The 26,908-nt window shown below is 42.1% G+C and overlaps 1 protein-coding gene across 16 annotated transcripts in view; it reads right to left on the minus strand.

The window, feature by feature from the left end:
• Positions 1 to 231: 231 nt before the first annotated feature.
• LOC115160806 (muscleblind-like protein 2a) overlaps positions 232 to 26,908 on the minus strand; it is a 37,410-nt gene continuing 10,733 nt past the window's right edge. For 2 of the 16 annotated variants that reach the window (XM_029711243.1, XM_029711241.1), the window contains exons 3-11: positions 10,666 to 10,851; positions 10,350 to 10,574; positions 9,928 to 10,182; positions 6,827 to 6,880; positions 6,290 to 6,443; positions 5,974 to 6,009; positions 5,397 to 5,432; positions 4,397 to 4,491; positions 232 to 3,284 (exon numbers count right to left, since the gene is read on the minus strand). In XM_029711243.1, the coding sequence (XP_029567103.1) occupies positions 3,270 to 3,284; positions 4,397 to 4,491; positions 5,397 to 5,432; positions 5,974 to 6,009; positions 6,290 to 6,443; positions 6,827 to 6,880; positions 9,928 to 10,182; positions 10,350 to 10,574; positions 10,666 to 10,851 (1,056 nt within the window). In that variant the 3' untranslated portion in view covers positions 232 to 3,269. Of the gene's footprint in view, positions 3,285 to 4,396; positions 4,492 to 5,396; positions 5,433 to 5,973; positions 6,444 to 6,826; positions 6,881 to 9,927; positions 10,183 to 10,349; positions 10,575 to 10,665; positions 10,852 to 26,908 lie in introns of those variants that run through there. The other 14 variants (XM_029711244.1, XM_029711247.1, XM_029711251.1 and 11 more) reach the window with 14 other exon arrangements.

Below are 26,908 nucleotides of genomic sequence, written 5' to 3' on the forward strand. Positions count from 1 at the left end.
CCAACATGGAATATACGTTCAATTGAAGTCTGTGCCCAGTGGGTAGGAATCATGTTACCATTGGGTCAGTAAAAGTGAACACATTCTGACTGTCCAACTCTTTTGATTGGGTGGTCTAAAATCTCAACTAACTTTCAGGTACAGCTGTATCTAGCTATAATAACATTGGAAACATTTAGCAAAACTTGAGTTGAAATTACCATTAAAATTAACATCAGTTTTCAAAGAGCATTTTTTTTGTGAAAGACGCCTTCGGTGAACAATTGAAATAATTTAAGAGTATCACTGCCAGATTAGCCATACCCATGACTACATGTTTAACATACTTTTTCTGCAGTGTAAAAATAACTTTATTCTGGGAACAAAGTGCAATTCTAAACAGCTAAACAACCATCAAAACACAGCTTTTTGAGCTTTCCCTTGCCTTTATGAGTCTAGGGATGCTTTGTAAGAGGACTTTAGAGAGCTCATTTTTGGTAGAATAGATTAGAGCATGTATTTAGGGACATTTAAGTGTCATGGGTAGGCTGTCAAATGCAAAAGGAATATACTACTGTAATACAAAGGCATTATGATACTGAAAATATTGTTGTATATAATTTTGCCATAAAATAGGAAATGTTCAGATTCTGGCAATACAATCTAGTGTGTTACAGTGCTCTAGAAAACGTAACAATTACATCATTTACAAAAATACAGAGCTTCCGTCATTGCAACTTTAGGTTGCCACAGAGACAAATTAATATAGTTATGAAATTATACCATACTACAATGAAAAGTAAATTTACTTAAATGTTAATTTTTTTTGGTAGACTGTGACCTATACAATAAACTGTTTTTATACATAATAAAAGCAATTCTACAGCCTTGCTCGTACTGCAGTGTGTTGTCCTGTATAGGTGACAAGGCAGTGACAAGGATGAGATGTGGAAGCTTGCCATTGGTAGCTCCAACATTCCATCCCTGGTCACAGACGGCTTTTCATAGGCTAACGTAACAGGACAGGTCATTTGAATAACCGCCAGCAGAGCAAAGCTCAGCTTAATAAATTACATTCATTTTAAAATAGAATACAACATTGTTCTATAACTAATGTTAAACAAATAAGTAAATTCCATATATTTCCATCAAACAGAACATAAAAATGAACTTTTCTGAAAAGAAAATGAAAAGTAATGAAAAAGGACAAAGATGGTAAGAACATGCGTCATTTCAGTTTTCTGTGGATTGTCTGAGTTGATCAAACACCATGACAATATCACGATACTGATGACATTTCTTTTACGCATACTGATTTCACTCACACAGAAAATGAAAAGGGAGAATGAAAGACTTGTGGGCAAGATTTAGAGTTTGCACCTGTGTGAAGTTTTTAACTGTTATTTTCAAGAGCAAATAAAACATAAAAGGTTAAGCAAAAGGTAAAATAATGTTACATGTCGATCATTGTAAATAGTTCCATGTTTTTAGCTTAGTTTTGCCTTTTATATCCTACTGTAAATAACTGCTGTAGACTTTGCACAGGTGCATTGGTGGGTAAATCTGTCTGTGTTTTCTAAGTGCAGTTTGTATATACAATGAAGCTTTGACAAAAACACATGTAGAGTTATATGAGTTTCATTGCACAATGTGATTAGTTATGTGACTACGTCCTACCACTAAAACATTTACTGTGATACATTCTACTCGAAAGACGTTAGACAGACTATGATAACAACGCATTAAACACGAGGATATGGTTGTAAAGACGGTTGTATATAGAGACAAATGAGTTATCGACATAATGAGTTACCAACATAGAACCACAACACATATCCGGTTCTCCAAACTCATCTCCAATCACTTTTTAGTTGCAAACTACTTTCAACTCATTAAGAATTAAGCTAAACCATTTTACACAATGAACAATCACTGAACTTCATGCCAAAGCAGCCATGTTCCTTATCTGCCAGATATTGAAACTTGAAAGTAAATGAAAGGTTAAAGCACTAAAACTAACCCAGTGTACAAAGACTACCAATGCACTGAATTCACCTCACTCAAACAGTTGTTCATTGTATTTATTGTGAGGCCATGGAGTACGTTGAGAAACGGCGGGGTTTTCTACTCAAAGTTGAATATTTCTCACATAGAGCCTTTTCAAGATGCTTGTTATGTACATTACTTTAGGCACTTCTACAGTTCAAATAAGACAGGATTAATACGTGACCTCGAGTCACCGCAAGGTTTCCTTGCACGTGTACGTCAGCCTTTTTAAAACAAGGATCCCCACGTCTTTCCTTTAGAAGTGTTATCATTCTGCTCCCTCTTTAATGTCTGTGGCCTCTGCACTATGACCACCTAACCCCTCTCATGTCTGTGACAGCTCGGCAGACACTCACTCAGCCTTTCAGTTCCTCTAAGGTGGCTTATTTTCAGCCCACCCATCACTCTGCTAGGTCATTGGCACAACATCTGGTATATGGTGTTTATTTGATGGATGCCAAGACAAGGCTCAACTAAAAACTTGACCGAAGAGACATAGCGCAAACAGCGCAGCACAGACAGAAACTTGGGAACCGTGGTAGCTAAATTCCTTTATCATTTCTGGAATTAGTGGCTGATTATATCACTGCCATAAGGTACATGAATTCATTTTCTGCTATTATCATTGGGTTTGCTGAGGCTCACTCAATTGGTTATTCCTCCGTAGAGAGGCCAAGGCACACCAGGAGGGGGAGCAGTGATCCTGTACTCAGAGAATAACCACAAGGTAAACAACAACATGCTATCCTCTGTCACATTCGTCCTTTACAAGAGCAAGAAGGACACTCACAAGCCAAATGCAATTTGTATACGGTGTATAAACAAGAGCGCTTTCCAATGGTCTGTTTTAAATAAAAGCAATCAAGCACTTAGATGCACAATCATTTTCTGCTAAAAAAATTACATTTGAATTAGATGAGTGTTGTGCACTTTTAACAAAACATTAAAAAGGAAATAAAAGTCATCGTTGAATACCTTTACGATTAAATCTTCACAATCTCCAATCATGTGTGAATACATATAATAAATCAGTCATTTACACATCAGTAACGATATTAGTCCTAGCAATACAGGTATATAATTTGTATATTTTAACATAGCTCAATGTTCTACATTTCCTCAGTAATCTTCTTCTCAGCATGCAGGTTGCTGTAGTTCTCGTGTGGAGCAAAAGTAGTATTTACAGAAGGGCTGTTTAGGGCCTCTAAGGGGAGCGTCTTCACACTCTGTTCCTTTCTTGTAGGTTACTTTAGGATGATCTGTTTTAGAAGCAGAGATTGAGAAAGACATCATGTTACTCAATGGTGGTACTCACAATGAACATGACCGATTGCCCTTAGGTCCAAGCAACAGTGCCAGTACATTTTTGGATGACAAACACAATACTGATATAGTGTTGTTGAAGAGTCATGGCGGTAAATGATTAAAGAATAAGGGTTCTTATTTGCAGAAGTAGAACAGTAACAAAACTGTGACCAGTATAATCATATAATGCTGAAGAAACAAAGAAACCCAGGAGTAAAAATACATTTGAATCCCACATGTAAAACAAAGAGAATGTGGTTGATGTTAGGAACCTTTCAGATAAGATTCAGAGCTGAGGCAGTAGTCTACATACCAAAGTTATTGCTAAAGCTAAAATGCTGCAAATCTCAATGACAAAAACAAACTGAAATAGTACACTATGTATTCCATGTTAATACCTGGGAGAAATAAAAGACAAATAAATCAAGCAGAATAAGCTGCAGGAGGAGGCTGGTGGTTGGCAAGTATGTTTATGTGTTCTCCCGACCCAAACCACAGCCCCCTCCTCTCCTGCTGGAAAGAAAGAAGCACATCACCTGACCTGCCCCCCAGGTGGAAGAGTCTAAAAGGGGCAACAGAGGGCAGTCACAGGCACAGAGCTGTCACAAAATCACACACATCCATAAAGACATACAGTATGACCTTCCTGTGATAACTTCATTGGTCTTTCATTCATTCAGTTGATCTCTTTAGTCTGAGGTGTTAATTTAGGCTGCTTCAAATCAATATATTTAGTTTTCTTCTTTCCCTTGCTTGACAGAATTATAGTAACGCCTGAATTAAATTAGGAGCACTTGAAACTAAATAAAGCAAAAACATGCGAAAAACAATTAAGGAAATTATGCAACACAACACAACTACTATTTGCAGATGGGGGATCTCTAAATAAGTGCTTTCTGTCATTACTATATTTAATACCACATCTACAATAATGAGAGTTAAGCTTGCTAATAAAGGCAACAGGCAGGAGAGAAATATGCTACGATGACAACTGTCTCCTGCTGCCATGACGAGCACTTATTTAGAGCTCAGGGATTCATGAAAGAAAGCTTTAAAAGGAGCAAACCTGATTGGCTGGTGCTGTTGCTGCGTAGGGGACACTTGTGGCAGGAGTAGTTGCTGCAGAGACAGTAGCAGGCGTAGCACTGTACATCATGGGTACTTTTTCAGGAAGGGAACCATGGAAGCAATGAACAGGTAGGTGGAGCATTATGGTAACCATAGCAACGTTTTTTTTTGTCTATATATTTTTTTTTGCATGGTGAATACAGTAAAACATTAGTAGCAAGCCATCATTAGGTTAGACCAGCAGATGGCATGCAATCACAGCGCAAAGCAAGAAAGCATTGGATAAATAATAGAGGAAAGCTGATTTAGTTTAGGAAATTTGTCCGATATTTGTCCGATTCCCAGAGAAGACTGTCATTTGATACTAAACGTGTCCAATTACGACATTCAAAAAGTATGTTTTACATACCCTACAGTATCTCATCGTTAAAATGGCATTTTCACTGCCGTGTTCAAAATAAGTTCCTTATTTTATACAAATAAAGGAAACGTCATTTGATATATTTGATCTTTAGGAAAGACCAAAACACTTTAGATAACATCTCTGGGAAACTGATCAAATGTCCTAATCCACAGAGCAGCAAAGAACTATAAATATCAACCAGCAGTGATTGTAACTGATGTCTTGTGTTTTGAATATCTGTATTATTTACAACGGTGAGAATATCACTGCAGAGAACAAAGGACATTCAAAAAACGAAATGAAATCCAAAGTAGGCCAATGGGTGATGGTGAAGAGTATAAATTGAAGGCTTGAGCTTTGTAAGGGACAACAGAAAAAAATGCCCGAAACGTATTATAAAATACACTTTCTCACATGTGATTTAAAACGTGCCGGTACCTAACATATATAAACCACCCTTACCCCCTGACCCAGAGACTGTTTATCCAAGGGCACATTGGAATAACAAGAATCTTTTAAATGAACAGCGAGAGCATTTCACCCATATTCTCCATTCATTACAGGTGATATCAGAAAAAAGAAGCAAGGGACCTACCAATGCCGGTAGCAGGAGACATGCAAAACACTGACCCTGTGTGATTATGCAGTGGAAAGTGAGTAGAGGACAATAAGGGAGGAAAAACAGGTTAGCTAGAGTTTTCAGCATGCTTTTACACATTCTAAACCAAATACAAGCAAGACATGAACCTCTCAATGGAAACCAAGTTCGCTTTTTTTTTGCTTGGTGAGCACACACACAAACAAGCCCATGAGAAACGATGCGTCTTAGGGAGTGTAGTGCGTGGGTGTACGTGTAGACTGTGGATAGATTACTGTTTACCAAGGAGGGAGGCACATGCTGAATAAAATAGCTCCAATCGACTGACATGGGCATCAGTGCTAGGGCAACCAGGCAGTACAGTAGTTAACTCAGCAGTGAGACAAAGCATCTAACAAGAGTGCATAGTGGCTGTTACTGTTTGATTATGGCTGTCAGAGGAAGGCCATGTTGAGAGAAAGAGCTAATGGTATAATAATCCAGTGTCCTACTTAGCCATGTACTGAATCACAGCAATGTAGGCCAATGGCCTGAATTTAATAGATTTGATTAAAGCAGATCTCCTTCAACTAACCTGGATGATGTAATCTGGAAGCACTGATATATCTGCCTGCCAGGACATTGAACTATTAAGTATGTGACAGTGGCATTAAATGTGCATCATTTTCAAAAATGAACAGCTCAGATTATAAGGTGCTGCATTAAATCATCACAGCTAGCTAGCTACATTGGACCATGAGGAAAGCACAGAAAAACAAGGAAAGACACCTGACTGACAATATGCTACTTTTTAGACTACATGATAAATGCCTAACAAAACATTAGCAGGGAGGGAATTATAAAGGACAAGTCATATAGGGGCAGTTGGCCCACTCAGAGCTGGGCTGTACCTGCGGGATAGAACGCAGACGTCTGCTGGAGCTGTGCATTGGCCAGAGCCTGCTGGTAGTGCAACATACTGGGGTTGAAGAAGGAGCTGGCCCCGTTGCTCTTCTCCAGTGCTTGTCTCTTTGGTAGGGGCTGCAGGCAGCCATGGGGGAACGCCTGCCGAGTACAAACAACACGTTAACACAACCAAAACACTTATCAGTAGTTCTATTATAAACATCCACTGGCTATGAGCTTTATATGTAGATTATAGTACAATCATTGCCAAACAGTAGAGCAAAACTGTATACAACTACTACATGACAAAATAAATGTATTTATGATGGAATTAGTGAATGGCTAAAACTTCATACTGTTAATTTAAACACATTTTAAATACCTATTCAATTACTGAAAGATAACTGATGGTGAAGGATTTTGTACACATACTAGATGAGTCTTAAGAGGTTGTAAAAACAAAAATGCCAAATTAAATTATGTGAGTTGCTACAGTACAATTAATAGCTACATGCAAAGCAAAAGGTGAAAGGTCAAAGTACCAGGTCTACAGTTGCCTCGAGGGGTCGCTTCATTGCTTTGGCAGTCGACTGAGTCTTTTAATAGCAGGCAGCGAGCACATGATGGCAGTGGGCCAATGGGATTCAAGCGTATTAACATACAGGTAACAGCAAGCAGAGGTGCGTCATGGGGACAGCATTGCATTGTGGATAGGTGAGAAGGAGAAAACAAAACAAAATAATCGGAATGCAGTTTACCACCACATACAAAACAATAGGCATGCACAATAAACAAAATTAACTGATTCAAGGAAATATACGACTGACTCCTGAATTAGTATGTAAGTGTCTACTATACTCTTTAATAGCTTAATCTAATAGGATTTACAATTACAACAATACTGTGCAACAACATTGGGACTAAGGTTATTTGCTATGTAGAAAACACAACAGTAGTTAATCAATAGTTGTTCATCATTATCAATACATTATCAATTTGAATATACAGTGTGGACTACTAAATAAATGTTGTAATAATGCATTCATTGACCTACAATTGCTTTAAAGGACCAGAATTGTACATGACACACGTCAATATGAAATGGAGACAGAAGGTAATGCTAACGGGCATTAGCTAGGCTACTGTGAGAGGTCATCCTTGGGAAATGTATCTCTACCTAGAGCTAGGCGTGATTCATGTCATCTTGTGTGTTTTAATGACATACTAAATAGGGAGCAGAGAGAGAATGTTATAACCACTGCATTGATGATAACCTATACACAGAATGTGGAGCTCTGTTTATTATGATATTAGGCATCGAATTTGCCATTTTTGTTCAATTTCTTGGCACATTTGTCACAAGAACACATTGGTCGTTAATTTTCCTGTTCAAAGTATCCCTTCACTACACTACAAAATCCCTCAGCATTAGAGACGTATCAAGGTCCTAAAGTATTTACCAACTCTCTAGTAATACTATCACTGTAAAACCATGCAAAAAATGACCACAAAACTGATGATAAAAATACATGGAGGAATGGAAAGTAGCAGCGCTAGGGTGGAAGATACAGCACATTCTAAGAAAGGCCATGCATGTTGTTGTTTTTTAAGTGCAAAAATAAAAGTTGAAATGTACCATTACGGGAATTGCGTACATTTGATTAGAGTAATGTTAAATGTTGAATCAGCTGTCCGAAGGTTGCTGGTGAATCTATGGATGTTTTTCTTAACCCATAGTAATTAGCAGATCCAGCTTTATTCTTAGACTTGTTGGAAGTTTAAGATAAAGGCAAAACCAACAGTAGGCAATAGATGGCAATGAAACAAGACAGTAGCTATAGAAACAGGGTTAACTTTGCAGTAGCTGGCAATTTGAACATAGATTTTCAAAAAGCATGGGAAGCAAAAGGAGAGGGCCAAAGCGAATCTTTAGTTAAACAGCTAGCTAGGTAAAGGTTAGCGTCACATGTCACATAAGGAGATATACAGTGGGGTACGAAATGATTGACACCCTTGATAAAGATGAGCAAAAATGACTATAAAATAAATCATTCAAATACTGAGGTACATTGTATGCAAAAAAAAGTGTAGACATTCTATTGTTTTATACTAATGCTCAGAAAAATGTATTTAGTTTAACAAGTAATACATTTTTTCTCAAAAAGGTAGGGGTAAAAATGATTGACACCCCTGTTTTCAGTACCATTCAAAACCTCACCTTGCGAGGGTAATGACACTGAGCCTTTTTCAAAAAATGTTTTATGAGTTGGAGAACATATGGTAGGGATCTTAGACCATTCCTCCATAGAGAAATCTTACAGATCATTGATGTCCTTTGTCTGAGCGTATGGACTGCCCTCCTGTTTCAAGTTCGGAGACTGAGATGGTCATTGCAAAATGTTCATTTTGTGGTCAATTAACAACTTCTTTGTGGATTTGAATGTGTGCTTGGGGTTATTGTCTTACTGTAAGATCTACTTGCGGCCAAGTTTCAGCCTCCTGGCAGAGGCAACCAGATTTTTGGCAAAAATATCCTGGTACTCGGTAAAGTTTATGATGCCGATGACCTTTACAAGGGCCCCAGGACCAGTGGAAGCCCCATAACATCAAAGATCCACCACCATATTTTACAGTAGGTATGGGGCTATTTTCTGCTGATTTATTCTCACTTCGACGCCTAACCCACCACTGGTGTGCGTGGCCACAATTGTAGCAAATGTAAACGCCTGGAGTTTGCTAAATGACATTGACACTTGGATTGGAACCGGTGCTTTGGTCAGATGACATGAAAATGGAGCTCTTTGGCCACGCACACCAGCAAGCCAATAACCCCAAGCACACATGAAAATCCACAAAGAAATGGTTAATTGGCCACAAAATCCACATTTTTTCAGTCTCTGGACTTGAACCCTATTGAAAACCTGCGGTGCAGTCCATAAGCGCAGACAAATGATATCAAAGATCTGGAAGGATTCTGTAAGAAGGAATGGTCTAAGATCCCTCCCAATGTGTTTTCTAAAACACTTTAGAAAAAGGCTCAGTGCCGTTATCCTCGCAAGGTGAGGTATTGAAAGAAATTGCAAACAGGGTTGTCAATAATTTTGACCCCTACCTTTTTGAGAAAACAAATTATTACTTGTTAAACAAAATATCTTTATCTGAGCAATTGTATTAGTATAAAATAATATAATTTCACAATATTTTTAGCATAGAATATAGCTCAGTATTTGAATGATTTTGCTCATCTTTATTAAGGGCGTCAATTATTTCGGACCCCATTGTACGCAAATGAATGGTTATGCTATGTGAAAGTTTAAAGGCAACTTGAGGGCTACTGCATACTGGGCAACTGTCATTTTGAGTCTTAAGAGCGTATATTAGATGTAACAGTCTTTAATGTTTAATGAAGCTACTTAATACATAAAAAATAAAGCGGTGCTCCACATTCTATGATGTTGGTTAATCAATCAACTCAGGGTAATGGAATAGGATTAAGATAGTAAGCCTACTGCTGTGAATGTAGAATACATAGTATTGAAAATAAATAGGACAAGTTGCCCTTAATTAAGAAGTACAGTAGCTATACTAGCCAATAGTGTGTGTTCTAAGCTGCTGTCCACGCGTCTGGAGGGAAGCATCTTACCATGGCTGCAGCTGCTGCCTGGGCTGCCACGGCCGATTGGTTGACCTGGTGTTGAGAGGCTTTGATTTTGGCCTGTAAGTGAGCAGGGGGGTGGAAGTACTTGCACTTCTCCCTGGAGCAGCGCGACTTGATGTAGTCCATGCAGACGGTGACTGTGTTGTCGCTGGTGTCGATCATGGGGCTGTCGCTGGGGTGGGCGAAGCGGCAGTCAGTCTCGCCTCGCGCACAGTTCCCCCGCTGGAACTCGCGACACACCTACAGCACAACAACCACACAGGGAGGGAGGTTGAGGACGGTAGAGCACCCTGGCAATGGACCCTGTTTGACACACTCAACAAGCATTCCATAACGAATGTATATGTACAGCATATATCAGACAATAATACGTCCTTGTTCTTGTTTGTGTGAAGGTGACTCGATACCTCCAGTTTGTCGGTGCGCAGCAGCTTCTGTGAGGGGGAAGAGGAGGACGAGTTGGAGCTCTGGACTGTGACACCGGGGCTTCCAGGGACCATCACTGGGGTACTGGGGAGCATCTCGGTGGGCATCAGGCTCATCCCGTGGCTCATAGAGGTCATGGGTGTAAGATATGGAGAGTAGCTGAGACCAGGGCTCGTACCAAGCCCCTGGTTCATATTGAATGTAGGCTGTGAAATAGAAGGGACAACAGTCAGTAAAAACACTACTACACACCTGAAATGAAGGATCTGAGTTTTGTGTATAATAAACTGTACTTACTACTGAATATGAGTAACTTACTACAGGCTGCATGCTCGTGCCTGGGATCATGAAGTGCATCTGCTGGGCTAGCATGGCTGCTGCCGTCTTCTGCTGGATGAGGTTGTTGCGTCCATTAATCTCTAGCTGGGTTTTTAAATGCGAAGGTGGATGAAGGTACTTACAGTTTTCTCTTGAACATCGACCCTAGAGTAAGAACACAAAAAAAAAGACAACTATTAGATCAAGAAAAATTCCCTGAACCTTTTACTGCAGTGGGCTACATCAGGGTCACAGAGTGTTTCTTGGTAGTCTTAAACAAGTCTACTTTGAAACAAAAGTAAACACCTCACAGACATGGTTATGGACTTAAAAAAAGAAGACACCAGTACCATGTCAGATATAGAGTTGAAATGTATTCTTTTTTGAGTTTGCATCCCAATATTACACTTTATATACATCACAAAAGGCTGAAATATAACAAAACCGTTTGACATAGAAATACCAGATTTTCAGCTTTAAAAAAATCTTTATTAATTATGAAATTATTAAAAATATGAATAACATTCCCCCCATGAGGCCACTAGGTAATTTGACTGCAGGAAAGGGCTGCCCTAAGCCTAACATAAGTATGCACAGGTTTATTCCATTATAAATATATAGGCCTATTCTTCATAAATGAAGCATTAATACTGGACAGGGTCACTAGAATTCATTGACAACCAAGGAAAGCATCAAGGACATCCAGTACAAAATGACACAAAAGACCACTGCTGGAACATGGCCTTCATGAAAGTTTCTTCTCGAGGTTCAACAATTTCCATGTCCTGACCGTGCATTACCCCACTCCTCTCAGACCAAGACCATTCAGCTCACAGGACAGGACACCGCAAATAACAGGTGAACACAATCATGGTGACATGAATCACGCCTTCACACTCAATATCTTTTTCTGTGGGGACAGGTAGTGAGGTCGTTTTGATCATGCTATTGTTATGGCACAGAGGCAGTACGATTGACAGAGAGGAGAACATTGTTCCCTGTGACAAAAGCACACAGGGGATGGATGCCCGCAGAGTAATGGAACAGAAAACTGTTTGAAACACTTTGTTGTCAGAAGTGCTTCATAAGTGCTTCTATGATCAGGAGGTAATCCACAGACACACTATGAGTCATTTATGAGAATAATAACGGACAGAGTTGATAGATAGGCCAAAACGTTTAATTTAGCAGGAAATCAGTAGCCTACAGCCTACACATTAAGAGGTGGTCACTGCTCAAGTAAGCCTAGTAGTAGGCTCGTGTTCAATAGGCTAATTTGACATAATGAAGGATGGTTGTGTAGGATGATGAATAGAGGACAAGAAAGCTAGCTGTGACCCACTGCACTATTGCTAACTAGCCGTAGGCTTTAAACCTACCAGCTAAAAGAGGCTTACGGGAAAAGCTGAATGGCCAGAAAATGTCTCTGAGCTTGCCAACGTAGGGAATCTCTTCACACTGACATCCCATCCTCTTTGTTATGGAACAGTAGAATCCAAAGTCCATTCACAACAATTTAGATGTCAGCCTGATAGCGTCCTCTACTCCGCACTGCTCACTTGACCCGGCAGTGATTTTTAGCCTGACCTCAAACCCATTGCAAAATATTTTCTTCACACAAGTAGAGTAGCTCACTTCTGAGTAGCAGGGACTTGAAATAGACAGCCATCTGAACTTGAATTACACTAAAGAATCTTTTGCTGGCAAATCATTAAAGCAGTGATATCACTGTCAGTCAAAAGAGTGAATTAATGAGAGATTAGCTGTCTATGTCCTACATATTCAAATGAGGAAATCCTTCAATAATTCATGTCAATGGAACTAATTTCATAAACAGATTAGAGCTACTGAACTCATTTGTGACTCTCCCCTGAGATTTATATCAATTATTACCAGGGAACGCCCACATGGACTGCCACATAAGGGAATGACAAACCCTTTTGGAAAGTTGCCAGATATCAAAGTTAGGGTTTGGATCAGGGTTAAAGTCGAGCTATTGCGTAATGCAATTTGGCCTGACCTCATTGCCTACCAGTCCTGATCGATTATGGCTCCCAGACGAGATCATTCGAATAACAACATTTAGCTAAAGTAAAACACAGCATAGTCTACTGCAAACTCTGCATTTCCTGTGCTAACTGAGTCATGCTGCTTATTCAATGAATGGGAAGCAGACAGTGCTTTTGTCAGCTTTCGCTGTGGACACACACACACACACACACACACACACACACACACACACACACACACACACACACACACACACACACACACACACACACACACACACACACACACACACACACACACACACACACACAGACTTCCATTATATCAATGGAAGTCTATTCCACATTAATGAGACACAGATGAACTGTTTATTCAGCCAACAAAAGAGCTAAAACACAGTTCTGTGTTCTTCATTAACAAAGGTTCCAAGTCCTTTAGGGATGCATGAGTTCAAATTGGCTTTCTTACCCAGGCCCCTCATCTACGTGTCTTCCATTCATGGCAAATGAGAGGGTCTGAATTATTTAGAGATGTGAAGAGCATACATGCAGCTGTGACAAACAACACAGGCTCCCTGTTCACCGCTCACAAAACACAGCCATGCATCTAGTCTCTGAAGAAGAGATAATGTCATCAGTTTGACAAATAGGCTTTTTCAATCTTCCTCCTTGACACCCACAGCATCTTCGATAGATACTTTTGAACAATCAGTATGAACTGAGTAGGCAGGTACACTTAAGGAGATCTGTGGAACTACTACCATTAGCCCACTTCCTTCCCCTTGAAGGTAGGTACAGTAATAGCCTTTATTCCTAGGTGCACAACTCAAAAAGAGCTTTAGTCTGTACTCTGGCCTGTCCCAGATAGCTCATGTTATCTATCAACTTAAGGCTCTATTTAAGCCACAATATCCTGATACCCCAGCCTCGTACTCATTTCTTTCTGCTGGCTGCTATAAGGTTCTGGTCGCCCCAGACATCCTGGAGTCTGATGCCAGGCCAGGAAGCTGGCAAAGTGGTAACAATTGCTTTCTGACAAGAGAGCAGAACCCACACACTGGTCTCTTATCTGCGCTTAAAGGAGCGTAATATCCTTCTCAGGTGTGAGAGGATGATAGTGGTTCCTTGGCCGGAATTGGAGACCGCCAGACATCAGAATGGTCTAAGGTTTACAGAGAGCTGCAGGTAGCCTAGCTTGAAGTGTCTGGTTTAAGTCTCAAATCACAGGTTAGGCTATTTCAGAGGCTATTTCACGTGACAACATTTAACGACAGTAACCTATATGAAGACTAGAAATGATCCCAACAAAATAGTGAGACATAGAAATGGGATCTACACTTGTACTCTTTGTGCAATTCACAATCAGCAGTTAGAATGTTCCATGGCTCTATAGAGTAATGGGCTGATTCATTAGCGTAGCACTTAAATGAAGGAGAACGCTTTGTGTCGGTGTAACGTTCCGTTTCGAACGCAGCCAGAGGAGGTGTGAATACTGCAGCAGGATAAAAGGATCATTGTTCAGTGAGTGTTAAATGCCTCATGGGAATGGTTGTGGTGGGAGAGCTGCATTTTGTCCTCCAAGCATTTGGATTCGTTTGGTTGAGAGCTCATCGATGTGTCAGGTAGCCTAAGTTGACACAATGAGAAACAATAATGGGAAATCCTCCACTGGCTCCATAAGTTCATAAGTTCACTTTTCTGGAGCTGATCGGATTTATATTTGCCTTTCTATTTAATAAAAGGCAACATTTGGGACAATATTTCAAAGTCAACATGTAGGCCTATTTAGAATGGTCTGTGCTTCACTTTCACATTCTCTCTCACATGGCTACTCCTTGTCAATAAACACACAGCCTCAGACCATTCATTGTTTACTTACCTCCTATTCCCCGGGGTAATTAAGTAGCCTGTTTGTGTCTCCTCTAATAATCCTACAGATGGGCTATAACAAAAACTGCTGAGAAACTAGAAATTAATATGCTAATATACATAGCTGTTGAGCTGTTGTCTCTTAAGCCTGGCTTTCCATTGCAGCGAGAGTGCTAATTCCAAACACACACACATACACACACACACACACACACACACACACACACACACACACACACACACACACACACACACACACACACACACACACACACACACACACACACACACACACACACACACACTCCCCTTTCCCTCCTCCTGTTTTCCTGCTCTCCCACATCATATCATCTGCTGTGAGCTCCTGCAGCTAGGCCACACGCTCACCCACCCAGCTCTCACACTAACCCAATACTGCACAGCCCACAGCCTAACCCACATCAGGGGGGGGCAAAGGCCCACAGCGCACTGTGTGCCACTTCAGCAAACATCAACAGCAACCTACACCACCAACTGCCATACACCGTAATGTAAAAGAGCACGAGAGACTCTTGCTGCTTCACTGAATCTGATCTTGAGCTGCAGAGCAGCTTCCTAACAGCTATTCTCTGGCTGCTATAGCCCTGCTCAGCTCCAGCTCTCTCTCCAGGTGGTAGTGGTGAGGGCTTTGATGTCATGAACAGGATGCTGGATGAGCCTGGAATGTGAAAACCGTGTGAGTGTAGCACCTGAACCAACAATCACCAACTGCTCATACTCGCATGCATGAAGGACTCTGCACTCTTAAAAACCCAAAATGGTTCTGCGGCTGTCCCCACAGGAGAACCCTTGGAAGAACCCCTTTTGGTTCCATGTAGAATCCTTTCCACATAGGGTTCTACATGGAACCGAAAATAGTTCTACCTGGAACCAAAAAGGGTTCTCCTATGGGGACAGCCGCAGAACCCATTTGGAACCCTTTTTTCTAAGAGAGAAGGCCTACAATGGCTATCCGCTAATGTGCTCTTTAGATTCTCTGATATCATGGCTTTGTCTGGTAGGCTACATAGCCATGCCCAACAGGAAGTAGGTAGAATAAAAACACAACATGCTGGCTTGTGAAGTCTAAATATGGTTCCAACTCCTCACTAATCAGCCTGATGTTTAACTCATTATTTACACTTGAACTTAGGATACGTCCATTCTCATTGTGGTTTAATGTAATGAAAGGTCTGGTATAATTTTCAGCTTTTCTGAAGAAGGCATATTGATCCTCTGAGTGCCTAAAACGAACATCTTACCATAAACTATTTTACACACACAGAGTGGAGAGTGGAATAGGCACAACGTTATCCAAGATCCATTTACAAGTGTGTGTGCCGTATTCCTTTCCAAGAAATGCTTTAATTGACGCGAATAATATTGACGTGAATATACATTATTCAGGTTAAGAGGAAATGTTGAATCAATAATCAGTGCTTAGGCTAGTAGGGAGTATAAATAACCAATGATAATGACGTTAGCAGCACAGAAAGGTCTTTGGGAGACGCATGCAAATGGTAAGCATACCATACTAGCCTATAGATTTATGTAAATTGAGTGAGTATAGGGAACAGAGGAGGTACTGTCGATGTCTGGGGGAATTCTGGGTCTGAAGCCATTAGGCTTAATACTCTAGTGTTTTCATCTGTACAATGCATGGCCTTTCATGGCATTTAGCTTTTCTGCTCATGTATTTCCTGGTCCTCAACACACTAAAAGGGAGCACATGGTCTTATGGGGCACGGCAGGCTCAGCTACTGTTTAAACACTAACAAGACTGCCGTGAATGAGGGAGGAATACAGGAAATCAGAAATAATGACCCTGGGTCATTATTTCAGGAGCCTCAATTCGCTTTACTTCGAAAGGAAGGTGGAGCAGGTGCTGACTGCTGAGGGAACGGGGTGAATAGGGGTGAGGGCGTGATGTAGTAGCCCCCCCTCATCAGAAGAAAGGAGTGTAGAGATCTCATGTACTGTAGCTCTGATCTCTTCATGAGGTGTAGAGTACTTCTCTCAGTCCGTCTTTGCTTCTGTTACTTTCACCTGGTGGGTTGGTGTGACAGCCCTGTTCCTACTGTGAAATGTTAAGCATTGGTGGAGTTCCATTCCCTTTCACACGTGGACTCTGTCGACCCCTGGTCCACCCCTCTGTTGGCCTTGGCTCTAGCCCTCAATGTACAGCTGTTCTAGAAGAATGGCAATGGTGGAGGCCTTCTTAATACAAGAGGGCAGTGCTGGATTTACAGGGGTAGAAACAACTTTAAAAAGTTCTACCACTGTTTAGAAATAATTCCAGCTCTATTAACAGAATAGGATTTACACCGGCTTTAGAGAATTTCATTTCAAAACGATGCATTATTCATGTTTCACCCACCTAATGCCAAAGTCACCCTTAATATGAGGCAGATGTTCAGTGATCAATTTACATAATATAATATTAATATGTCATATTACACATTGTCACAGGTTACATTGTGAGAGGAGAATAAATAGCGGCCTTCAACGTTAGGCTATTTGGAGGAGATATCACAGAATAACGAGAGAAGATTTTATGTTTTCCATTGGAGTAGCCTAAACCCTCCACATTTAAAACAGGAAACACAATACATGATCTACCGGTCAATAAAAGTACAAGCTCACGAAACAGAGTGGCCATTTTTGTGATGTACTGTATCTGGTGGCAGCTCGGTTTATAAATCTTTGTTAGCGCGGCAGCAGACATGGAGCGGATAAATTAGACTAATCCCAGTATAACAGCATGTGCTGTGCTATGCTGGCCACCCCACCCACACACTGAATGTTAAACACCACGCAATAAACAAAACAGCCCGAAATGCTGGGGAGTGGCCTGAGCACAAAAGACACAATTCATATTTGCTCCTCAGTACTGTTTGGGATACAGGTTAAGGGGATTAAAAGTGATTCTGAGGACAGTGCGTGTATTGTCTTTTTGACATGTTATAAGCCTATAAGCTTTTGTCCCGTACCCAGAAGCAGAATAAACATTTGTATTGCTCACCACACTTCACCATTCTGGTGTCAGCCTTGTTTAACCACCTGAAACATGAAGTCTTCAAGTCTCATTTCCCCCCAAATGTGTCAGGAGGGAATTAGGACTCGATTCAGTTTCACACTCTGAGCTATGTTGACAGCCATTCAATAGGCATGGAATGCATGTTCCATTAATATTCCTGCTACTGCTTTCAATACCTCTCAGGAATGTCAGCTATGGCCAAAAAATCCTATTTCCAGTTTTTCAAATTCATGGTCGATTTACGATATATAATGTTTTCTCTAAATAAGCTTTATTGTACAATTAAAGGTAAAATACACTGCATGTAAAACAATCAGCAATAATGTCATGAATTTAGAGCTTGTGAAATTATACCTAGGCAAAATATAGCCTTCCACAATGATAAAACCCACTAATATTTTAATTATTTCATCAAAATAGTTTAACCTGCTTTAAAAAAAAAAAAAATCACTGATATGGATTTTAAGTTTTTGGCTTAGCACCTAAAACCCTCACAAACCTTTACAAATGCACAATTAAGAACATCTTATCAGGCTGTATGCGGTCTGCCCAACACATCACCGGAGGCAAACTACCTGCCCTCCAGGACAGCTACAGCACCCAATGTCACAGGAAGGACAAAAAGATCATCAAGGACAACAACCACCCGAGCCACTGCCTGTTCACCCCGCTATCATCCAGAAGGCGAGGTCAGTATAGGTGAAATGAAAGCTGGGACCGAGAGACTGAAAAACAGCTTCTATCTCAAGGCCATCAGACTGTTAAATAGCCATCACAACCACATTAGAGGCTGCTGCCTATATACATAGACTTGAAATCACTGGCCACTATAAAAATAGGAACACTAGTCACTTTATTAATGTTTACATATTTTGCATTACTCATCTCATATGTATATACTGTATTCTATTCTATTCTACTGTATCTTAGTCTATGCTGCTCTGAAATTGCTCGTCCATATATTTATATATTCTTAATTTTATTCCTTTACTTAGATTTGTGTGTATTGGGTATATATTGTGAAATTGTTAGATATTACTTGTTAGATATTACTGCACTGTCAGAGTTAGAAACAATAACATCTGCTAAACACGTGTATGTGACCAATACAATTTGATTTGAAGCACAAGCCTACGTGCTAGTGAGTAGCCAGTTAATCTTTATACACTATGTACAAAAGTATGTGGACACCCCTTCAAATTAGTGTTCTGATATTTCAGCCACACCCGTTGCTGACAGGTTTATAAAATCGAGAGCACTGCCATGCAATCTCTATAGACAAACATTGGCAGTAGAATGGCCTTACTGAAGACTTTCGTGGCACCTTCATAGGATGCCATCTTTCCAACAACTCAATTCGTAAAATTTCTGTCCTGCTAGAGCTGCCCCGGTGCTTTTATTGTGAAGTGGAAACGTCTCGGAGCAACAACGGCTCAGCAACGAAGTGGTAGGCCACACAAGCTCACAGAACGGGACCGCCGAGTGCTGAAGCGGGTAAAAATCATCTGTCCTCGGTTGCAACACTCACTACTGAGTTCCAAACTGCCTCTGGAAGCAACATCAGCACAATAACCGTTGGTCGGGAGCTTCATGAAATGGGTTTCTATGGCCGAGCAGCCGCACACAAGCCTAAGATCACCATGCTTAATGCCAAGTGTCAGCTGGAGTGGTGTAAAGCTCGCCGCCATTGGACTCTGGAGCAGTGGAAGCGCGTTCTCTGGAGTGATGAAATACGCTTCACCATCTGGCAGTCCGACAGACGAATCTGGATTTGGTGGATGCCAAGAGAACGCTACCTGCCCCAATACATAGTGCCAACTGTAAAGTTTGGTGGTGGAGGAATAATGGTCTGGGCTGTTTTCATGGTTCGGGCTAGGCCCCTTAGGACCAGTGAAGGGAAATCTTAATGCTACAGCATACAATGACATTCTAGATGATTCTGTGCTTCCAACTTTTTGGCAACAGTTTGGAGAAGGCCCTTTTCTGTTTCAGCATGACAATGCCCCCGTGTGCAAAGCAAGATCCATACAGAAATGGTTTGTCGAGATTGGTATGGAAGAACTTGACTGGCCTGCACAGAGCCCAGACCTCAACCCCATCAAACACCTTTGGGATGAATTGGAAGGCCGACTGCGAGCCAGGCCTAATCGCCCAACATCAGTGCCCGACCTCACTAATGCTCTTGTGGCTGAATGGAAGCAAGTCCCTACAGCAACGTTCCAACATCTAGTGGAAAATCTTCCCAGAAGACTGGAGGCTATTATAGCAGCAAAGAAGGGACCAACTCCATATTAATACCCATGATTTTAGAATGAGATGTTCGATGAGCAGGTGTCCACATACTTTTGGTCATGTGGTGTATTTCAAGTTTAGCCAACTTGGATCTATTTGCTAGTTAACAAGGCAGAACAGTTTCATTGTTATGAACACACCCTTCTCTCCGTTTCCAATTGTTTGAACAGCGTGCTAGCCTATCCACTTTGTTCAGATGTTGAAATCAAGTGGCCTACTTTATTTCTCAGAATGAGAATGAGTTGCCAATTCCTTATACAATTGTGTTTTATGGTTATTGCACATTTATAAAACACAGACTAGACAGCTATTATAGCGGTACGTGGTTTTGCAATGCCATGTGCCAGAATCAATGTTCATTGATACTCCTGTTTTAGTAGGGTTCATGCAATCCGGGATCCTTGGGATGTCACTACCCCATTGAAGTTGACATTTAAAACGGTTCCGTATTTCACTGAAAGAATAAACGTTTTGTTTTCGAAATGACAGTTTCCGGATTTGACCATATTAATGACCTAAGGCTTGTATTTCTGTGTGTTATTATATTATAATTAAGTCTATGATTAGATTTTTGATAGAGCAGTCTGACTGAGCGGTGATAGGCAGCAGCAGCAAACATTCATTCAAACAGCACTTTACTGCATTTGCCAGCAGCTCTTCGCTGTGCTTCAAGCATTGCGCTATTTATGACTTCAAGCCTATCAACTCCTGAGATTAGGCTGGCAATACTACAGTGCCTATAAGAACATCCAACAGTCAAAGGTATATGAAATACAAATTGTTTATAGAGAAATAGTCCTATAATTCCTATAAAAACTACAACCTAAAACTTCTTACCTAGGAATATTGAAGACTCATGTTAAAAGGAACCACCAGCTTTCATACGTTCTCATGTTCAGAGCAAGGAACTTAAACGTTAGCTTTTTTACATGGCACATATTGCACTTTTACTTTCTTCTCCAACACTTAGTTTTTGCATTATTTAAAACAAATTGAACATGTTTCATTATTTATTTGAGACTAAATAGATTTTATTGTATTAAGTTAAAATAAAATTGTTCATTCAGTATTGTTGTAATTGTCATTATTACAAATATATATATATAAAATTCAGCCAATTAATCGGTATCAGCCTTTTTTGGTCCTCCAATAATCGGTATCGGCGTTGAAAAATCATAATTGGTCGACCTCTAGTATGTACGGTCACTGTGGGGACGACGTTGTCGATGCACTTATTGATGAAGCCGATGACTGAGGTGGTATACACCTCAATGCCTTTGGTTGCACTTGTGACAAAATTTGGTAAAACTGATTTAAGTTTACCTGCATTAAAGTCCCCGGCCACTAAGTGCGCCGCTTGTTTGCTTATGGCCTTATAGATATGGTTGAGTGCGGTCTTAGTGCCTGCATCGGTCTGTGGTGGTAAATAGACGGCTACAAATAATATAGATGAGAACTGTCTTGGTAGATAGTGTGGTCTACAACTTATCATAAGGTACTGTACCTCAGGCGAGCAATACCTCCAGACTTCTTTAATATTAGACATCGCACACCAGCTGTTATTGACAAATAGACACATAACCCCCCGCCCCGTGTCTTACCAGACGTAGCTTCTCTGTTCTGCCGATGCATTGAAAATCCCTCCTGCTCTATATTTTCTGTGTCATCGTTCAGCCACAACTCGGTGAAACTGAAGATATTCGTTTTTAATGTCCCGTTGGTAGGATAATCGCAATCGTAGATCATCAATTCTATTTTCCAATGATTGCCTGTTAGCAAGTAGAATTGCTGGCAGTGAAGGGTTACTCGCTCGGCTATGGATTCTCAAAAGGCAGCCTGATCTGCGTCCTCTTTTCCTCCATCTTTTCTTCACGCAAATAACGGGGATCTGGGCCTGGTCCCAAGAGAGCAGTATATCTTTCTCATCGGACTCGTTACAGGAAAAAGCTTCTTCCAGTTCGTGGTGAGTAATCCCAGTTCTGATGTCCAGAAGTTATTTTCAGTCATAAGAGATGGTAGCAGCAACATTATGGACAAAATAAGTAAAAAAATATGGCAAAAAAACATACAGCATACTGATACAGAAAGCTCAGAAAAGGACTTTATATTGTTTGTCACATGGTCCTTCAGATGACAGGGTTTTGCTTAGCCTACATCTTCTTGTGTTGGGAGTTGTGTGTAGTGAACAACACAGTAGACCAGGGGTATTCAACCGGGGTTCACAAAAATATTTGTATTCATTTTATTCAATGTTTTATGAATATCGCTAGCAACAACAGAATAAACACATTTTTAATTACATACCTACAGTAGAAAATAGGAAAATATATTATTTCTAATGATGTCAACTTTATTTTTCAACTCCTAATATTGAGCAAATTAGGCCTACACTCATTGGAGCCAATTACACTCCCTGGAGTATCTGACATAGGCTTTGAAAAAGCACTCGTGTATAGGCCACCAGTGCGGCAAGTGCCACTGGCTGCTTGTAAGCTTTCTTGACTTGGACATACATTTTTCCCAATACATGGCAAACCTTTGTTTATCCGAAACTGTGTTTGGAATTATCTTTCTACCTAATAGGCTACTGGTATGTTAGAGTTTACACTTCCTCTTCCAATACTAATGTGGGGAGGTCAAAATAATGAAAAACGATCACCAAATCTATTCATTTTCAAATGTTGATTACTTCTCCTTACCATTATCATTCACCTGATGATAAGACAAGACTGTCACACCCTGATCTGTTTCACCTGTCCTTGTTATTGTCTCCACCCCCTCCAGGTGTCGCTTGTTTTCCCCAGTGTTTCCTGTCTCTCTGTGCCAGTTCGTCTTGTATGTTTCCAAGTCAACCAGCGTTTTTTCCCCGTTCTCCTGCTTTTTGCTATTCTCCTTTTTCTAGTCCTCCTGGTTTTGACCCTTGCCTGTTTCTGGACTCTGTACTCGCCTGCCTGCCTGACTGTTCTGCCTGCCTACGAGCCTGTCTGCCACTCTGTACCTGTAACGGTTGCCGTCGGAAGTTGAAGGAGTGGACCAAAGTGCAGCGTGGTAAGTGTTCATGATTTTTATTATTCAATGAAACACTCGAACAAAAAATAACAATAAACGAAAAGCGCAGTTCTGTCAGGTACAGAATACAAAACAGAAAACAACTACCCACAAACACAGGTGGGAAAAGGCTGCCTAAGTATGATTCCCAATCAGAGACAACGATAGACAGCTGCCTCTGATTGGGAACCCTATTCGGCCAAAACAAAGAAATAGATAACATAGAATGCCCAACCCACATCACACCCTGACCTAACAAATAGAGGAATAAAACGCCTCTCTAAGGTCAGGGCGTGACAGTACCTCCTGGACTCTGAACTGGTTTTGACCTTTTGCATGTCCACGACCATTCTCTTGCCTACTTATTTTGGATTATTAAACATCTTAAACTCCAACCATCTGCCTCCTGTGTCTGCATCTGGGTCTCGCCTTGTGTCATGATAGTACGAACTGGCCATGACAGACCCAGTAGACTTGGACCAGCTTCGCCACGCTGTCTCCCTGCAGGGAGCCACCATTGGGAGACATGAGGAGCTGTTACAGGACCTTCTGGAAGGGCTTCGTTCTCTGACAGAATACCACAACCAAGGGTTTAAGGCTACTATGGAGCTTATTAAGGAGTTAACTCATAGGCTGTCTGCCATTCCTGAGAGAACCCTGCTTACCACCTCCGGAGCTATTTTCTGGAGATCCTGGTACCTGTCGGGGCTTTCTTTCTCATTGCTCGCTTATTTTTGAGCTACAGCCATCTTTGTTCCCTTCGGACCGATCGACGATAGCGTATATTATTCCGCTAACGTCGGGAAGGGCGCTCTCCTGGGCTACGGCTGTTTGGGAGCAACAATCCACCCTCTGTTGTCATCTGGAGGAATTCATGGTGGAGGTGAGGAAGGTATTTGAGTCCGGAATCCGGGAGAAAGGCGGCCAGTAAACTTCTTGATTTACATCAACTCCCGTAGTGTGGCAGACTACGCGGTTGATTTTCACACGTTGGCTGCCGAGAGTGCCTGGAATCCGGAGTCTCTCTTTGATACCTTTCTTCACGGATTATCCGAGGTGGTGAAGGATGAGCTAGCGGCTTGAGAATTGCAGGTGGATCTCATCACCCTCACCATTAAAATTGATGGACACTTAAGGGAACGTAGGAGTGAGAGGAGGTCTGGCCTCAGGCACACTCATTCACCCGCTATGGCTCGCTCACTTTCGAAGGAATCCGGAAGTTCCCGAAGGCAGTTTTCCCGAGAGGATCCAAAGCCACCTGAGCTCCCTCGCGAATTATCAACGACGGTTGAGTTGGATTCTCCTGAGCCTATGCAATTGGGAAGAGCTAGGTTATTGGTTGGGGAATGCTCACGTAGATTGAATTCCAACTGTTGTCTGTACTGTGGAGGGGCAGGACATTACATAGCTACCTGCCCTGTTAGGAAACCTTTGTCTCTGGTAGGTACAAGTACTTTGGTGAGTCAGACTGGGAGTTCCCTAATTCCCATCACCTGCACACCTTTCTTTGTGCTTGTGCTGCGGGGAGACCAATCTAAGTCTCTGAGTGCTAATTGACTCTGGGGCGGATTAAAGTTTTATGGATACTACTATTGCTTCTGAGCTAGGTATTCCCATTCAACCTCTCTCGGTTCCCATGGATGCCAGGACACTGGACAGCCGCTCAATAGGTGGAGTCACCCATTGTACTGTGCCCATTCAAATACGAATTTCCGGTAACCACAGTGAGACCATGCAGTTCCTCCTCATTGCATCTCCCCATGTTCCTGTTGTCTTGGGGTTTTCCTGGCTTCAAAAACATTAACCTTGTTATTGACTGGACCACAAGCTCCATCATGGGTTGGAGCCCATTTTGCAATTCCCACTGTCTTCAAGCAGCACAGCCTTTCCCCAGACGTCTTCCTCAGGGCGTCAGCAAGGCTTTGGATGTTTCTGTCATTCCCACTGAGTACCAGTGGGATCTTCTCCCAGGCACCACACCACCTCGGGGTCGACTATATTCTCTATCCGGGCCGGAGACTAAGGCTATGGAGGAGTACATAGAGGAGTCTCTGGCTACTGGAGCCATCCGTCCGTCTGCATCTCCTGCCGGCGCAGGGTTTTTCTTTGTGGAGAAGAAGGACAAGACCCTGCGTCCATGCATTGACTACCGGGGACTGAATGACATTACTGTCAAAAATCGTTACCCCTACCACTCCTCTCCTCGGCTTTTGAAGCTCTCCAGGGGACCACCATTTTTTCCAAGTTTGACCTTCGGAATGCCTACCACCTGGTTCAGATACACGAAGGCGATGAGTGGAAGACAGCCTTCAACACAGCCAGCTGACATTATGAGTATCAGGTCATGCCGTTTGGACTTGCCAACGCCCCTGCTGTCTTTCAGGCTTTGGTAAACGATGTGCTCCGAGACATAGTCAACAGTTTTGTGTTCGTCTAACAGTTTTGTGTTGACGTCATCCTGTTTTTTCCAAGAACATGTTCTTCACGTCAGGCAGGTCCTTCAGCGCCTCCTGGAGAACCAACTGTTCGTGAAAGCTGAGACGTGTGAGTTCCACTGCTCTACAATTGCTTTTCTGGGATGTCATTGCTGAGGGTAATGTCCAGCTGGATCCTGGAAAGGTGAAAGCAGTGGTGGATTGGCCTCAACCTACGTCCAGGGTGCAGTTGCAATGTTTCCTAGGATTTGCAAACTTCTACCGCTGTTTCATTCGGTTACAGCACCCTGACGGCGCCCCTCTCGGCACTCACTTCTCCCAAAGTACCGTTCAGATGGTCTCCTGCTGTCAACAAAGCCTTTGAGGATCTGAAGCATCGGTTCTCAGCAGCATTCATCCGGACACTTCGCATCAATTTGTGGTTGAGGTGAATGCATCTGATGTTGGAGTGGGGGCCATCCTGTCCCAGCAATCTGCCCAGGACCAAAAGCTTCATCCCTGTGCCTTCCTGTCTCATCGTCTCAAGGAACTACGATGTAGGCAACCGAGAACTCCTGGCGGTCAAGATGGCATTGGCATTGGAGGCACTGGCTGAAAGGAGCAGAACAGCCATTCTTGTTCTGGACCGACCATAAAAAACTGGAATATCTCCATATAGCCAAATGCCTTAACCCCCCCCCCCCCCCACGGTCAAAATGTGAAGCCTGACGCTCTCTCTCACCTATACAGTTCCTCTGCCACACCCTTGGTCACCGAAACCATTCTCCCTACCTCATGCCTAGCAGCCACTGTGGATTGGGGTATTGAGACCCTGGTTCGCAAGGCACAACGCTCCAAGCCTGGACCTGAAGGGGGCCCGGATAACCGGCTGTTTGTCCCCAACTCAGTCTGGTCCCGGGTCCTGGAATGGGCTCATTCTTCCAGGCTAACCTGTCATCCTGGTTCCCGCCGTACCCTAGCCTTCCTTCGACAACGTTTCTGGTGGCCCACAATGGTTCCTGACGTCTCTGCCTTCGTCGCCGCATGCACAGTGTGCGCCCAGAACAAGACTCCACGGCAAGCTCCTTCTGGCCTTCTTCAGCCACTACCGGTCCCATATCTCTCTGGACTTTGTCACTGGGCTTCCCCCGTCTGATGGCAACACCGTCATTCTGACAGTGGTGGGTCGGTTTTCTAAGGCCGCTCATTTCATCCCTCTCCCTAAACTACCCTCTGTCAAGGAAGGTCCAGCTCATGGTGCAGCACGTCTTCCAGATCCATGGTCTCCTGGTGGACATGGTTTCCGACCGGGGTCCTCAATTCTCATCTCAGTTTTGGAAGGCGTTCTGCACTCTTATTGGGGCATCGGCCAGTCTATCCTCCGGATTCCATCCCCAATCGAACGGCAAGTTGGAGCGAGCTAATCAGGACCTGGAGACCACCTTAAGATGCCTGGTCTCAACCAACCCCACAACCTGGAGCCATCAACTGGTCTGGGTGGAGTATGCCCGGAACACCCTTCCCAGTTCTGCCAC

This window comes from Salmo trutta, chromosome 24 (genome assembly GCF_901001165.1).
Source record: "Salmo trutta chromosome 24, fSalTru1.1, whole genome shotgun sequence".
In the NCBI taxonomy this organism is placed as follows: Eukaryota; Metazoa; Chordata; class Actinopteri; order Salmoniformes; family Salmonidae; genus Salmo; species Salmo trutta.